The following is a 16387-nucleotide window of genomic DNA, read 5'->3' on the forward strand; positions in this document are numbered from 1 at the left end:
TATTTCAAGCTGAAGTCAAGACCAGACGGAGCCAGAGAGGCGATGTAGGAGCTCAAGGCCATGGCCGCACCACCATGGACAGCGCCCTGGGGCTGGAGCCCGGCCACGCTCCGCCGGCCGCGGCACCGGCACCGCCGGGCGCTGCGGGGCCTCGGCAGCCCCGGGGATTCATCACTGCCTCCTCAAATCTGAAAATTACTCCTTCCGCTGTCTGCTGGATTCTAGGAACCAGACATAAGATTTGGCAAAGCTCTCCTCAGTTCCACGCTGCTCTTTGTATTTTTGCTTCACCCCCCTCCCCGCCTCCCCGCCCCGCCCGCCCTTTCTCGAGTGCGTTAAAGTAAATGCATATTGAATTAAATGCATATTGTCTAAATGAACGGCGGGTCGTGTCAATAGCTGAGCTGGGGCGACTCCGGCCGCCCCTCGGGGGCGAGAGGCGGCTCTGCTGAGCTGCTCTATCGCTGTTTAATAAAGGAGATCAGCGTGCTCACGTGGAGCGCCTCGGAACGTCTGGGGCTGGCTGATGGGGAGGGGAAAAGCGGGTTTTTCTTTCTCCCCGAGCTATCCTTTCACCCAATGCTGACACCGTGGAAGAAGGAGTTTCTCATCCCCGACGGCCTGCGGGCAGCCAGAGAGGAAAGCACCCTTCATGAGAGCGGGGCACTGCAGAGCACAGCAGGGCTAGGTCCCGGGCAAGAACGAGTGTGAGCTAGGAAGCCTGCCTCTGTCTGCTGCCAATTACATGGCAGCCTTGTCCTCAAGCCCACCCTGAGAGCTTTGGAAAAAATATTCTGGGGCTTCGCACCTCGCCTGCAGAGAGCAGCCCTCGCTGGCTTTTAACCTGGCTGGATCAGCGAGTTTGAGCAAGTCAGGGGATTTCTGGACCTCGCAGGATGAGTCCAGCAATCGCTGTGGTGCCGCTCCCTTCCTTTCCCTTCCCTTCCCCTCCAGACTCTCCAGCACTCAGCACGCCTGTGTTTTTGGTTTTGTTTTTTTTTTTTTTTTCTGAACACCATTTTTTTCCACCCTGGGAAGAGTGGGGAGGTTAAACACCCCGTCTGAACCGAAGCCCTGGACGAGTGCAACTGAGGTTATAGAAATCTGGGAGGGGAAATGACGAAAATGCTTTATTGTGAATAAAACAAGAGGGAGGAGGGAGAGGCGGAACTTCACGGAGATGAAGGATGGGAAGCTTGCGGAGCTGCGGATTTAGTCCGTCTCCGAGCGCCGGGCCGGGCTTTAGTCATTATTTCCCTCTGCCTCCCTGAGGCTGCCAGGGCATCTCCTCGCCACAGAGCTGAACCTGTCCCGCTCGCTCGCTATTGTTTCGCTCCTGAGAAGCTTCTGGGGGGAGCCCGGTCACACACCCGCCCGCAGCCCCTGGCCCTATTCCCCGTTCGGGAATTACGTGCCAAACCTGGAAAGGGGACTTATCTTTCTAGCCAAGCTCCCAGGTCAATTTCCTCGTAGGAAAGCTGATTTATGCGTGTTTATACGTATGGAAAAAGGAGGCAGAAGCCAAGCGCGGCATCCCTCCAAAATCTCATTGTCTTTGAGGCGGGAAGACGGGAGAAAGTGGAGTCAGAAAACCTAAAATTATAAGTTCTGCCTTGTCGCGGCAGGGAGGGCTCGGCCAGAAGGGCAAACACGGGGTTTTGCCTCACCTCCCGGCGGCCGAAGCCTTTCCCAGGTCACACAAACCCACCGGTTCCCTCCGCGCATCCCGGCAGGAGGAAATACCGACGGCAAGCTGCTTGCCTTGGCGGGGAGCCCCGTCCTCACCGAGCCCCGGCAGGTGAAAGACCCACAGAGGTGTGGGGTTTTCCCGTCTCCCACAAAGGTGTGGGGTTTTCCCCTCTCCCAGACTCCGGGCCAGCCGTGCCCGTGGGCGCTCCGTGAGCGGAGCGGTGTCCGGCGCAGGTGCGGGGGGTGGAATCGCGCCTAAAGCTCCGCCGGTCCGTTCTCTAGTCCAGCCTCATCCCTTCTCACCCCTCCGGGGCCAGGGGACACCGGGAGCTGGCCGGGCCTAGCGGGGAGATGCTGCAGGTGGCGGCGGGTCCCTCCCGGGAGAGCATCTCCCGCGGCATCCTGCGGGAAAGGGAAGGTTGAACCCCCAAGTGAGGGGCCTTTTTCTCCCCATCCTGCCACGGAGGAAGGCTCAGGCTTACGGTGGGGCTTAGGACCAGGAGTTTGCTCACGGGTACGCGAGTTCGCTCATTTGTGTTACGTGGCAGGTGACAAAGCGCTGCGCCGGTGGTTGCAGATGACAGCCCTCGGGGGCGAGGGGGGCAGGGGGGGCATGGGGTGATAGTGAGTCTCCTAAAAGCCTTTGGCATTGCTCAGTTCCTGCCGTATTAGCACAGCCATAGCTAGGTGGTTTTTTTTTGTTTTTTTTTTGTTTTTTTTTTTTTTTTTTTTTCCCAAGCCCACTGAGGCAGAGAAGAGGCAAACTCAGCCATAGGAAGGTGGTTAGTGATGTCACAAGTTTGGTCTTTTCAATAAAAGCCATGGAGAAGGGTCTCCCTCACTATATATATCAGGGGAAGCTAATGTTCTTCATAATAAAAAGAGCAGCAAGGGAGAAAAGCACCTGCTTTTAACCCCCTTTATTTAGCTCTAATCTGTTACAGGCAGAATCAAAGCTCTGTAGGCTGGATTTTTGAAGAGTATTGACTTTTAATTTTTTTTTAAATTAACTTCCTTTTTTTCTTTTTTCTCACTTTTTTTTTTTTTCTTTTTTTTTTTTTTTTTTTTTTTCTTTTTTCCCCTCTTCTTCTTCTTCTTAAGCTCAGAACATAGTTTTGGAAGCGACTGCTGAGAAGAGCAACCACTGTTGGCCAGGGTGATCTCTGAGAGGCACAGACAGCTGTAACTCAAGGAAAAGGTGAAGTGATAAATTGTGAAGAAACTTCAGGATTCTGAGTTTATAGAGGCTATTTATTTTTCCTGAGTCTGGAAGGGATGGTGTGTGTTGGTTTTTTACTCCTTTTTCTTTTTTTTTTTTTTTTTAATTAATTTCTGTGGGAGAGGAAATTCTAAAAATATTTGATGGACGTTTTACTTTTAACATGACCAATACACCTGTGTGGGGGTTATTTTCAGGGGATCTCACAATTATTTTTAATTAGTCGAAAGGGCAATGTAAATCAAAGGCGCCTATTGGCTATATGATTTAATTTATAGCCTACCAGGTGTCCAGGGCATTTATTTACAGTGTAAACGATTTAATGTCTTCAGCACGATTTCTATTTCAGCTCTTCTGCTGTCGGTTTTATTTACCTGTGTGGTGTGGAGTCTGGGCTTTTAAACTGTGGCAGCAAGCGCCGTTTAACTCAAAATAACCTGCAGGTAGAAAAACGCTTTGCTTTGCACCTAAACCTTCTCCAGAGAGCCTGCTTTAATTTGGGGGCTGAGGATGAGAAGGAGCAATCAGCCGGCACGCCTCGGTGCTTTGTTGCGGCTTGTGAGGGTGTTGGGAGAGCATTCCCTGTAAATCAGGCTGTCAGCGGCGCAACCAGCAACCCCGGCGCCCCGCCGCCCTCTCTGGGGTGGGGTGGGGGGCTCGGCGGAGCCCTGCGGAGGGGCGAGGGATGCTGCAGGGATGCTCGCGGGATGCTGCCGGGAAGGAGCCGGCGTGCCCAGGTGTGTGCAGGCCGTGTGACCTGAGATCAGCGTGCAGGGCATCCCCTCTGGGAGAGGCGGTGGGGACGAGGGGAGCGCTGCCCCCCCCGGCTCTGTCCCGCTGTCCCCTTGTAGAGCCACCAGGCTGGAGAGACGGGCGGGCCGCGTTACCTTCGGGTTCCACACGAGTGCTGTCCCGGCATGGAAAAGTTCAGTGCCTCCGTCGGGGGGTGCGGGGCTGCCGGCCGTCGGTGCCCGCCGGGATTCGGGGGTGACCGGGTGTGACCGGGGGTGACCGGGGGTGACCGGCCACCTCCCGCCTCTCCGGCCACCGCTGTCCCCGCGGCACTGCTCGCCTCGCAACTTGACGCAGCGGTTTGCAGAGCCCCGGCCAGGCTGAAGGAGGGCGAAGTGGAAGGCGAAAAAGGGAGAGGAGGAGAAAACTTTCCACTAGTTTACTTTTTTGGCCAGGAGCGCTTGTGTTCATAGACCGCGAGTCCTTCCCCCAGCCCTCCTCCTTAGCTCCCCCCTCCCTTCACTAGCGTACAATTAGCATCATTAGGAACCGACCCTCCGGCTAATAGGGGAGCGGCCAACAGCTACGGTAGGTGCGTGCGAGAGAAGGCTGCGGCGGTCCCGGGCAGCGCTCTGGGGCTTGAGCTCCAAAGTGCTCCCACCGATGGGAGGAATCCCCGCGGCAGGGGAGGCGCTGACCCGGGGGTAAACGCAAAAAGGGAGAGCTGCAAGGTGAGGGAGAGAGAGGAGTGCGGATGCAGGAGATGCGGAGAGCTTGGCTGGAGTCCTCGGGGTCCGCTGAGTGCGTGTGCTGCCGGGTGTTTCCCTTCCTTTGCTCCTTTTTGATTGCGGGCCCGGGAAGCGCTGATTCCCAGTCTCCGTTTTGGCTGCGGGTATCCCGCTCGGGCTCTCGCTCTCTCCGCACATGTTCCTAGGGCGCCATCTCTTTGCAAAACCCTCCGTCCTCCCACAGGTCTCCCGGAGGCTGCTCCGGGGCGTGTGAACATCGCAGGCTGCAGCCCAGTCCAACCTGCCGAGCCAAGCATGCTTCCCAGCCCCTGAGCCTCCCGGGGCTACCGCTCCTCCCAGACCTCTCGGGCTCTCCAGATAGGCAACGACCTTTGCTTGTCTCTCCTTGTCACCGCTTGTCTCTCTCCTTGTCCTGCTGGGGACCAAAACTTTCCGGCAGCTGGAGGCGTGAACCTGACCCGTTTTGGTTGTTTGGTTTTTGTTTTTTTTTCGCAGAGGTACACTGAAAGACAGATGTGGAGAGGCATCCCCCCTCCGCCTCAGCCTCTGTGTGTGTGTGTGCGTGTTTACAGAGAAGTGAGCAGCTGAGCTGACTTTTGGGAATCTTTCCTTATCTGCAGAGAGGGCTTCTGCTGTAACAGAAAGCCCTGAGCGCACTAGAACTAAACCGGGCTCAGGGAACTCCCTGGACCCCGCTCTAACCCTGTTCAAACGAGAGCTAGATGCTTTTTGAACTAATATCGAGAGAGATCTTGCCTGCGGGCAGCGAGAGACAGGGAGGGAGGGAGGAAGGAGGGAGGGAGGGAAAGAGGGAGGGAGGGAGAGGCAGACAGCAAGGAAGGGAGAGAGACAGAGCGAAGTTTGGAAGAAGTGAGCCGAGATCTCAGAAAGTTTGTTTTTCCTTCAGAGCCTCGGAGCTGGTAGAGCCGAAGCGGGGACTCCTTGAGGACGGCGCTGGCGCATCTGTCCCTCGGGACTGACCTCCCTTTCCTTGCAGGTTTTAAGCCCCGGAGGATACAATGTTCGCTAAACTCTTCCAGCAGTGGAGTTTCGCAGTGTTCCTGCTGAGTTACTCCGTGCCCTCCTACGGGAGATCAGTCGAGGGGATCAGCCGCAGACTGTGAGTTTCTCTTTTTCTTTTTTTTCCTTTTTCTTTATTGTCCCTCGCCGCGGTGGCGGAGCCGGTGGGGAGGGAGGGAAGGAGGGAAGGAGGGAGGGAAGGAGCCCGGGAGGCTCCGCAGCGCTGCCGGCTCTGCAGGGGCCGCTCCGTGTTACCTGCCCCAGGTGCTCATCGGCGCTGCCTGAGAGCCAGGAAGGGGCATTTGGGGCAGGGACAGGGCGCTTTGCAGTTGCGTGAGCTTACAAAGCTTTGGGGGAGGCGATGTGAAAGCGGAGGGGCTTCCCTTCCGACGCAATTGGGTGATTTTTGTGCGGCTTTCCCGAGACCCTCGCGGGAGCATCCCGGTTTATCCAAGCGCTGCGTGTTACACTAACAGACACTTCCTGGGCTCTGGCGCGGACCCAGTATTGATAAGGGTAGGGGAAACAGCAGAAGTGAGAGGGCCATCATGACACTGAAGTACTGAGCAATTTCTTTGGACTTCTGCCACTTCAGGGGGAAAAAAAATCCAAATTGAGTCCAGTATCTTACTTAGAGGCAGAGGCATATTTTTTGATAAATGATAGTGTAACTTAAGACAGTCTGTTCAGGAAATGACCTTTTTGCTTCTTCCAAAATAATCAGCCTGGTTTATACTAATAGCCGTACACAAAGTGCAGGAGAAGCCTCTGCACTGGTGCAGGAGCAGATGTCTCACACATCTAACTCGCTGGCTTTCCCTGGACTTGCATCAGATTTTCTAAGGAAGAAACACCTCAGTCGTACTGGGGAGGGCTGTATTGTTATTCAGTTCCAAGGGAAGCCAAGCTGGCGAAAGAGTGCTGGAAAATCCAATCACAACTTACAGGGAAACATGACACAGCAAAAAATTTCAGATGGGTTTCCTTTTAAATGTTTTATTACATGCATAAGGACAAGATCTCCAAATAGCACTTCCTCTGCCATTTAAACAACACACAGAATAATAATAATAACAACAACAACAAAAAAAACCCCCAACAAACTAAACACCCAAAAGAAAAAAATACATATACCCCAGGTGAAGTGACTTCAGACACACCTGAAGTTTGGCACCAGGCAGAGAGCTATTACAAATCTCCTACAGCAAATTGTGTAGAACATGTTATTGCTGATAATGTTACAGTCTATTATTCTCAGTCCATTAACGTTTAACTGTTTTGTACTCCTGAAAGCTGTTCTTGGGTTATTTCTTTCTTTTGGGACCATATTATATAGCGGAATCAAACTTCAGTTTCAAAAATAAATAAAAAAAGAAAATAACTGAAGTGCAGTTAGATGCTGTTATTTTCTTGGCTAGGAAACTCTGCACTGGATCTAAGCCAAATTTGGTTGCTTAAAAAAAAAAAAAAAAAAAAAAAAAAAAAAAAAAAAAAAAAAAAAAAAGATTTGCAGAGAAATACTCTTTCTCTTTTGCAGTTAGTGTAGTTCTAACACTTGTTTTTAAAGGTCAGGATTAGAGGTCTTCCCAACATCCTCCCAACATCCCCATTCTGTCCTGACAGCGGGGAGGAGACGTGTAAGCTAACCAGTGAAAACGCATTTCTCATCTCCCTCTTTGCTCTGGCATGTAAAGCACACACAAGAAACCAGTCAGCTGTCAGTTAGTGGCATTCACGTAGTTTTGTTTGTGGGCACAGCACAAACACAGACACCACACTCAAACATGTGTCCTGTTTTAATATCACCACAAACCATTCCTCGAGTTAATGGTTAATAACTCACTTAGGCTTCGAGATTTTTTTTTTTTCACAGTCAGAAACTTAAACCAGTAATAGATGAAAATACTGAAGCACATTATTATAGACATGCAAAAATAATCAAAATTACATAGGCCTGGTTCTACAGACTTTGCTGAAGCAAATCTCCCATGGAAAGCAATAGCAAATTGTCCCTAGAAAAGATTTCCAGACATGTTATTTGTTATAGGAGTGCTTTAGCTGCTAAAGAACTTCTGAGAAACCCTGTAATGCCTCAAAATGAAATTACATATTTTTATCATCATGTCCAGACATCGCAGCATCATGTCCCTAGATATGTTCAAAATATTTTTCCTAAGCCTGAGATAGTTTGAGCAGATTTCCCTCCCTTTGGAGTCAGTGGCAAGGGCACTCAGTCTTGCAAAATCCAGAGAGCTGACTGAATCCTTCTCAGTTATTTTGCTGAATTTAGGATCAGACCCAACATGGACAGTCAAGGATAATGACAGCTAAATAAGAGCAGCACTCTGAGATAGAAAGTGGTAGCTTGAAGAATGTTGCCTTTTAGAAATGCTAGCTATCTCAAGGGGAAAAAAAAAAAAAAAAAAGAAAGAGGAGAAATGTGCCTGGGAAGGGTGGCTTGTCTGGAAGTTCGTGAAGTCAGGATAGTCACAAGTCATGGATTTCTTCTGCTCTCCCCATGATGAGACACTCAGTCTCATATGTACACAGTGTACTTGGATCCAGTAATTAGTTTGGATGCTCTGGTCAAATATAAACCATCAACATCCTTGTCTCAAAAGTGCCTGCCACATGGAATCTCAGCATTTACTGCTCTCGCTTTGGGTACAGGATCCTTTTCCTTGGATGAGAGGTGTATTTTACAGAAGGATGGAAGGGACCTCTAGTGGGTCATCTTAACCCTAACAGCCTAATATTTCTTTTCCATATCATAGGCAATATGTGAATGCAATCATTCCAGCCTCCATTGCCTTCCTACTCCAAGTGTGTGGGTGAGATATTGTTGATATCTCCATTATGAAGCACTTCTTACTTACATCAGTCTTCTTGGGCAAGCCTTTCTCCATGATTTACAAACACAGGAGCTGTTTGAATAATTGAAGCAGAAGGAGGCAGAAGGTCAAAGGGATGTGTATCTGCCACATCTTTGTTTCAAGGAGATTGTTTGATTTAGAGCGCACAAAGGAAGCTGGTAGACAAAATGTAATCCTTAAGTCTGGCTGAGTAATAAAAGTCATGTGAAATGTAACACTACATAATGTTATACAATCATCTGGAATAGCAGAATGTTATTTGGGGCCAGACTTGATGCTAAATATCATACAGACATTTAAAGGGAAACCCACCCTCTTTGGCACACCAACCCCTCACACGTCAATCCCTGCATTATTTTGGAAATGCATACTCACTCAAGATGCAGATCCTGTAATGCTCTTTGACTGCCTTGTGTGTACTGGAACTAAATGTTTAGGTTTCAGTTCTGTAAAATGGAATAGGTTTTCAATCAAGAGGCCTTTAATGACAGGCTTTGAGGAGTCGAGATTTTGTCACAGTGGGGAAGCTGACCAAATACACATTAGAGGATTAAGGCAGCTTTCGGTCGTCTGTGATAGAAGGAATTATCCTTGGTAGTTCACAAGAGGCAGTAGGAAAGCTTTGCTCATCACATGAGACGCTGGTTTAGACTCCCTAAAGCACAGAGATTTCATACACTTTCTATGAACTAGAAGAGTGAAAGCAGAACTGCATTTCACATGCAGGTCTCCTGAGAAAATAGACTACTGAAGTTTGGAATGTAACCCAAGTCACACTGGACAGCCTGTCAGTCAGCACAGTCACACAGAGGAGCCCAGGGTGCTGGTTTTATTGGCCTACTTGCCAATCAGACTGACCCTAATGAGAAGGGTGTTGGAGATGGCTCTTGGTCAAAAAAATTCTTCTGGGGGAGATCATGAGCTTGTGTTGATGGTCACAGCTGCACTGAAGAGAAAGACATGATGTGGGATCAGCTCAGTATCATCACATTGCATTTTTGCTTTGAGACATTTAGTAGAGGGGCATAAGATACCTGCCCTAAAGGCTGAAGTAAGCGAAAACTGATTTGAGGACATTTAAAACACAGACAATATTTGACGACATGTGTACTCACAAACCCCAGTATATGCAGAGCTGATTTTGAGCAGATTTTGACAGCCATCTTCCAGTCTCATTGTGGAACAGGGGAAATTTGCTGTTTGAATTTTGCACTGAGCAATAGAGATGTAATATCACTTAAATCCGTCACTTGAACCCAATACTCAGAAAGTGCGGCCCTAAATGACAGAAATTAGAGGGCATGCTCTTAAAACAGAGTTACTTGGAATTTTCAACTTCCAACAGCTCTACTGTTGATCAAGTCATAAATCTAAAGAGTTTGGCTGAGGGGACTGAGAAAGAGAACCTGCAGAACACTCGCAAATATTTTGCATTTTCAAATCTGGTAAAGTAGCAGGAAAAAGAGGGATGGGATGAAAGGAAGGAATACTCACTCACAGTGGTGTGTCTTCTTTCAGTTCACCCACGTGCAGAAACCACTTCTTCCCCAGCTAATTGACCAAATGATTATAGGACAGGCAAGGCAGTGAATGGAATTTCTTTGGCCAGTGAGAATCCAGTCACATGCCATACCCTGATGCAAGAGGAGAGATTCCATAGCCAAACTCTGCATGCTGGAGTAGAGCAATTGGAAGGATAAACTGTATTATTGCATTCATGGGAACTCAGCTAAAATCCCTGCTTGTGCTCTGTCCGTGGTTCACAGTGCAGCTGTGCATCTATTCCACTTCAAGAAAAAGGCATGTGTTTTCTCCAATTTTCTCTGGTTATTTATTATCCAGGTGCCATTTATATCTTCTTTCCTCAGATGTTTAATACATTCCTTGCCAGTAAAACATCTCTAAAAGACAGATAGCTACTCATCCCACCATGCCTCGAAAACAAGACAGAGCTCATTGTACCAAAAGGTCAGCATGAACTCTGGAAAAACCACTCTGAGAAACCAGGATGCTCTTGAAGAAGATCCAGTGAAGGGGGTTAGCATAAAATTCAAACAGCACAGCAGAGAAGAAATTTGGCCCCAAAAGTTCACACTTAAAACAATACTAGGAAGGCAGCTAAAACCATAATTAGACACAAGTGACCAAGCAATAAATCCACAGGCGTGGCTGAGGCTCATCTCTGCTGATGCTCAGGCTGCCTCCTTGGATAGCTCATTATGGACTGAAGTGCCTGTGTTTCAGACACCCAGATACAAATATTTTTCCTTTATGCTCCTGCAGTTGCACATATTTAAATGCACTTTTATGTGCTTGTTTGTGTTTTCTGAAGTAATGACTGAGCAGAAGATCACTAGCATGATGCTGTATACACACACTACTTCCGGCTCCAGTACAAGTGCTGGGTTTTCCCACTCTTGCTGCATTATCTGACTCTTTAGTTTTCCTATCTCTGACAACTGCCTTCCTGCTTTTACTGCCTCAAGTGTGATATATTAAGAGTCATGATGCTTTCCTAGAACAGAGCAGTGACTAATCCAGCTCCGGGTCCAGTGGTATGTGATCAGTCAGCTGAGAATTATTACCCGCTTAGGTCTTTCCCTTCTCTGCTGAGAGCAGCTACTCTGAGGAAGAAGCAGGACTTGCTCCAGCAGTCTGACTTCACTAGATGTCTCCAAGCCTGGTACATGGTCACTGTGGCCACCACAGCCAGAGAAGAGCGGAGCTCTGCCAAGCACTGGGCAGTAACCAAACCCTAAACGTTTTTTCCCCTCTACTCTCTTCTCTTCCTTTAGCAAACGGGCTGTTTCGGAGCACCAGCTATTGCATGACAAGGGCAAGTCAATCCAAGACCTACGAAGAAGAATATTCCTTCAAAATTTAATCGAAGGCGTCAACACTGCAGAGATCCGTGCAACATCAGAGGTGTCACCCAACCCTAAACCTTCCACCAACACCAAGAACTACCCCATCCGGTTTGGCAGCGACGATGAGGGCAGATACCTAACTCAGGAGACAAACAAATCACAGACCTACAAGGAGCAGCCCCTGAAGGCGCCAGGGAAGAAAAAGAAAGCGAAGCCTGGAAAACGTAAGGAACAAGAGAAGAAGAAGAGGCGAACCCGCTCAGCTTGGCTAAATTCTGGTGTGTACGGAGACGTCGTGACCGAGAGCCCAGCCTTGGACATCTCTGTGACTACACATAATCACACTTTAAGGTAATTCTGCTATATTCTCTTGGGGAGTGTCCCATGTATTTACTGAAATTGTTATCCCTTGGTGTGAGAGGCCAAGGCCTTGCTCAAACTGGGAGTAAAGGCAGATTTTTGTACTCATGACTAGGCAGTGGCTTTGCAAGCCCGGTCTCAAGGTGCTCTCTGCAGGTAAGTGTACCTCCCTTTGCACTGGGGACAAATCCTTTCTTTCCCATGAGAGACAATTCACCTAAACAACCCATTGCCCAAATCTGCTTTTGAAGCTGAGTAGTAAGTGAAGGTATTTCTGTAAAAAGGAAGCACATCACAGCCACTAAAATTTTGTTTCCTCCTTTAACCTTAGTGCATCACATCATATCTTGGTCCCACACTTGGGCCTCAGCAGATTGAAAGTTTTGACTTTTATTTAAGGCTTTGTATCTATAAAATGGCCAAGTTTTCTTTCCTTCCTCTCAACACCTCCCCTTTTTGGCAACTTTCCTACCCTTGCTTTACAGTTTTTCATTTTACGGTTTAACCTTAGGGGAGAACACGGAAAAATTCTCAGTAATATCTACAAACAACGCAAACCAGCCTTTCACCATAAAATTTTCCCTGCCATAAGGGCTTTTTAATTCAGCTCCATCCCTTTGCCAGCTTGTGAAACAATTACGTTGCTGCTTAACAATGTTTAGCATTGCTCTTGGAGAGGAACATGCTTCCCTCATGCATGACAGAGAAGGGTTTTTAGGGCAGACATCAGCCTGGGTGTCCCAAGGGACTCATCCCCTTGTAGTCATCTCAGCTTGAGTGGAAATCTGTACACTTGCAGGCAAAGCCAAGGATTCCACTCTTCAATTCTCCTTGAATGTTGGCACTTCAGCAGCTAAACCCCACCCTTTTCTCTCCTCCTCCCCTTCACCTTGGCAGACCAGGGGCATAAGAGAAGTGCCGCCTGCTTGCAGTAAATCCCTCAGAAAGAGACACCAGCTGTGGAATTTACTAAAACCCAGCCTGGAGTTAAGCTTTACAGGCCAGAGTTTGCAATGTGCTCCATCACCTCAGCTGGTGCTGGCATCTACAGGAGGTACCAACACCTCGGGCTGGGCACTCAGACCATGGACCAGGGTGTCCCAGACCATAAACCAGTTTCAACAGATGTCAAGGGACTGTGTTGGCCAGTAAATGACACCTGTCTAAGCACAAAGAAATCTAAAATGTAGGGAAAAAAACAACCTAGGGAATTTCTTTGTGGGTGGTTTTTTTTTTGGTTGTTTTTTTTTTTTTTTCTGTGTTGTCTTTTTTTGCCATCTAATGGGATGTATAAAATAACTACAGGTACAACCCTGTTGATTTTCCCAGTTCAGCCTTTTTTTTGTTTGAAGTGCGTCTGGAGGGCCGAACACTCTCAGCTTTACTGTGGAGTCCAGCATCCAAATGCAGCATTTCTCACAGATTCTTAAAAAGAACCTATATATCAGATAATTAATTAGAGATGATTAAACAAGGAAAATCGGTTAAAAAAAAGAAAAGGGAATTCCTCCTTCACAAGTACAGAGAACGTGTTGGTTTACACCAGAACAATCTTCTAATACATGAGTTTCTTGTTGTCTCGGTAGGCTGGCAAAAGATGTAAACTTTAAGCGTGATTTTCACTGTATCTCTGTGCTTCTTTTCTGTTGAACACCACAGATTAAAATCTTCATACCAATTCTCTCTGATCAGTCTTGAAAACAAAATTTTGGGTTTAGGTCAGAAAAAAATGGACAACAATAGTATCATCTCTAGATCTCTTGGCTTACTACAAGGAGTATCTCATGGAAGAAGCCAATCTTGCAAAACCTAGGTCCAAATCACAGAACTCAGCTTGCAAATTATCATTAGTACAGAGCCCACCATCAAGATGTGGGTTAGCTTATACTTTAAAACCAAGCCTAAAATCCAGGCTAAATTGAAAATGTCAGCCTCTTAGAAACAGGCCTGAGGAGTGCAGACAAACACACATACACAGCCATGCTGTATGAATTATTTGCCATTGTTATATCTGTTGGAATATATCCAGGAATGGACCCTAATACTGTTGCCAACTAGTTATTAAGGTGCTTCATGTTAGCATTTCCATTCCAGGCACTTTAAAAGTTATTTCTCATGGACATTCCAGCTATATTCTATTTCAACTCAGTTAGGGTGCTCTTAATTTCCTAAGAAAACCTTTGAATGTGCGAACTCCCTAATGATAGATGTAGCCTCCCTTTCAATGTGCACATTAAGAAAGCCCTTTTAAACTCTCCAGGATCTGAGTTTTGTTGTGCCTCACACCCACACACTTCTGCTACTTGGGATGCTATCCCCAGCTCTGGTGATTAGTCCTGCAGCAGAGTATCCCACTCTATCCTATATTTCCACATTCCACCTTTAGGTGTTTCCCAGGGAACCACTTAAAAAAAAAAAAAAAAAGGGCTATTCACAGGGACAGAAGGGAAAAGAAGCCCAACCCTCCAGCATTTCCTGCAGCACCTCTGGGCAGCTTCATGTAGCAGTACAAGGAATACACTGACAGGGTGGGAGCAGGTTCTGCTTTGTTCTCATGGGGAGAGAACTCACACCAGACTGCAGCAACCCTTAGAAAACTCCCAGATCTCAGGACTGGGATTGTTTCAGCTGGGCTGAATGCAGCAGGAGCTGGAGGATAAGAGGATGGGATGGTTGCTTTCTTTCAGGACCAGGCTCTCTGGCTTCCAGAGGGAAGTTTTCATGATTAGAGCCTTTTCACTCAGTCAAGCACTCGAAGAGTTGCTGCCAGGGGTCTGCTCACTGCAAGCCCTGAGCAGCCTTCACTCACACACACCACAGCCCCTTGCCTAAGGGGTGTCCTGTCAGTGGGGAAAAGAGACCAAATGAGCCCCGTGGCACTGTTTTATTCAGAACATGGTATCACACCCCAGCAGTTAACACAGCATTGCCACAGCGTTAGCAAGGACTTCCTTTTCCATATCTTCAAAACAATTTTTGGTTTTCTCCAACTATATTTTTTTCTTTTCCAGCACTTGACACTTTTATCATAGGGTGACGCAATTCTTCTGCCTGTAGCACTCAGGAATCTTCTCACATAAAGCTCTAAATAAATAAATAAATAAATAAATAAATAATAATAATAATAATAATGATAATAATAAATTTAAAAAGCCCCTTTCCATTCCTCTGAGGGTACAATGGCCTCAGTGTGAGACAAACTGCAGGTCATCACAATTCTAGAGGGGTTGCACTGAGAAAAACGTAACAGAGATCTTGAATAAATGTCTAAAACTGTGACACAGTCAAACAGGCCCTGTTATCTCAAAAGGTTGTTAGCGAGGCACACCTGTTACAGTCTGTGACACTCTTGCCATTGATTCTATGTCCACATATTTGAAGTGAAAATTAATTAATTTTTCTGTTTTTCCTGTCCTTTCTTTTCTCTGCAGGAGGCGCTGACATTTTCAGCAAGAGATATTTGGAAGACATATTGCAGTATTCTGTAATAGTGAACATATGGGAAGTATTAAAATATTTATTACCTGTAAATATTGTAAATGCTCAGAATAAAACCTTCCCTCCCCTCATTGCTCTCTGAAACTGCACATTTGGTTATTGTGAAATTTCCCTCTTCTTTTTTTTTTTTTTTTTTTTTTTTTTTTTTTTTTTTTTTTTTTTTTGGCTAAGGCTATGACAATTATTATTGTCACATTTACCATAATTTATTTTGTTGACTGGTGTATTTATTTTGTGAACGTATCTTGGTGCTGCTGACTTTCTATATTTTTTGTAACATAATGCACTTTAGATATACATATTGAGTACATTGATAACTGACATAAAATGTTCCTGTTTTGTGGTTGATTTCAATAAATGCCTACATACAGTTGTTCAAACTGATTTTCCTTTGAGCATGTATAATAGCAGTATTTTAAATTTTGTAAAGAATGTTTAATAAAATATAATCTAATTAAATAATGACTCAGAAGGAAAAATGTGTTCTTTAGGAATTTCAAGAGCAGGAGCAATTTTTTTTTTTATTTACTACAATTGAAAATTGTTTTAAATATAATGTGTTTACATTGGTCTAAACTCCCGCATTTTCACATTAGCTTTCACTTAAAAATCACTCAGAATGTATTTTGGTTCCAGCATTCTATTTCAAGTTAGTTCAGTTGCTGAACAACCTGGGGGTAAAAAATGTCCTGGAGCTCAGACCCCACTGCAGGGGAAGGAGATTTCCAACCTCCCCAGGCCCCAGCCCTGCAGGGGCTGAACCAGGGGCTGAAACCCTTCACTCTGCAGACTGGAGAGTGTGAAAAGCAGCCCCAGGGGAGGAATCAGTTCCTCTGCTCTCGGAAGATGCTGGCAGGTTGAACCCATAGCCCTGCTCAAACCCAGGAAGACGGTCAGTGATGCCTCTGCCCCGAGACCCCAATGGCCACAACACCAGCAGAGCCTCAGTTCTTCGTGCTTTGCTGTGAGGGGGGCAAAACCTGTTTCCAGGGTGAATGTATGAAGGGTAGAAGAACTGCAAACTGCACTGGGGGACACATCACGAGGTGCTCCTGTGTTGCTGAAATAAATTTTCCTCTCTCCCACCAGAAAGATGCCTCACACTGATCTGTTTCAAAAATCATCTACCTTAATGCTGCTTCTGCCTTGTTTCCATAGATGAGACCAGCTAAGAGAGAGACCCCCTTCAAGAATTCATGTCCACTGACTGAAGAAAACTCATGGGAAAAACAACAACAAAAAAAATCATGGTCTATCACTTTTTCTTGCTTTTTATCCCTTTCGCTTGCAAATCCCAGCAGCTGCTGTTGGGGCAACCTGAATAAAGGGGATTGCTTCACAGAGGTATCTGAACTTTGCAAAGTCCAACTGAATTTCCTG

General features: G+C 46.8%; 1 protein-coding gene across 4 annotated transcripts; it reads left to right on the forward strand.

Annotated features, from left to right (window-relative positions):
- The first annotated feature begins 3318 nt into the window (after nt 1-3318).
- PTHLH (parathyroid hormone like hormone) lies at nt 3319-15078 on the forward strand. 4 transcript variants are annotated; one of them, XM_040062678.2, is made up of 4 exons: nt 3319-3351; nt 5387-5509; nt 11078-11500; nt 14941-15078. In XM_040062678.2, the coding sequence occupies exons 2-4, from the start codon at nt 5409-5411 to the stop codon at nt 14948-14950; spliced, it is 534 nt and encodes a 177-aa protein (XP_039918612.1). In that variant the 5' UTR covers nt 3319-3351; nt 5387-5408; the 3' UTR covers nt 14951-15078. The 4 variants fall into 4 exon arrangements, with proteins under 4 accessions (XP_039918612.1, XP_039918611.1, XP_039918613.1 ...); XM_040062677.1 differs by lacking the exon at nt 3319-3351 and adding an exon at nt 4182-4228 and having other exon boundaries at nt 5297-5509; XM_040062679.1 differs by lacking the exon at nt 3319-3351 and adding an exon at nt 4243-4371.
- The last annotated feature ends 1309 nt before the right edge of the window (nt 15079-16387 follow it).

The sequence above is a fragment of the Hirundo rustica genome, chromosome 4 (assembly GCF_015227805.2).
Source record: "Hirundo rustica isolate bHirRus1 chromosome 4, bHirRus1.pri.v3, whole genome shotgun sequence".
Lineage (NCBI taxonomy): Eukaryota > Metazoa > Chordata > Aves > Passeriformes > Hirundinidae > Hirundo > Hirundo rustica.

Coding starts and splice junctions, on each gene's coding strand:
- PTHLH (XM_040062678.2), top strand. CDS start 5,409: ATGTTCGCTAAACTCTTCCAGCAGTGGAGTTTCGCAGTGTTCCTGCTG. Junction 5,510..11,077: donor GAGGGGATCAGCCGCAGACT/GTGAGTTTCTCT, acceptor CTCTTCCTTTAG/CAAACGGGCTGTTTCGGAGC.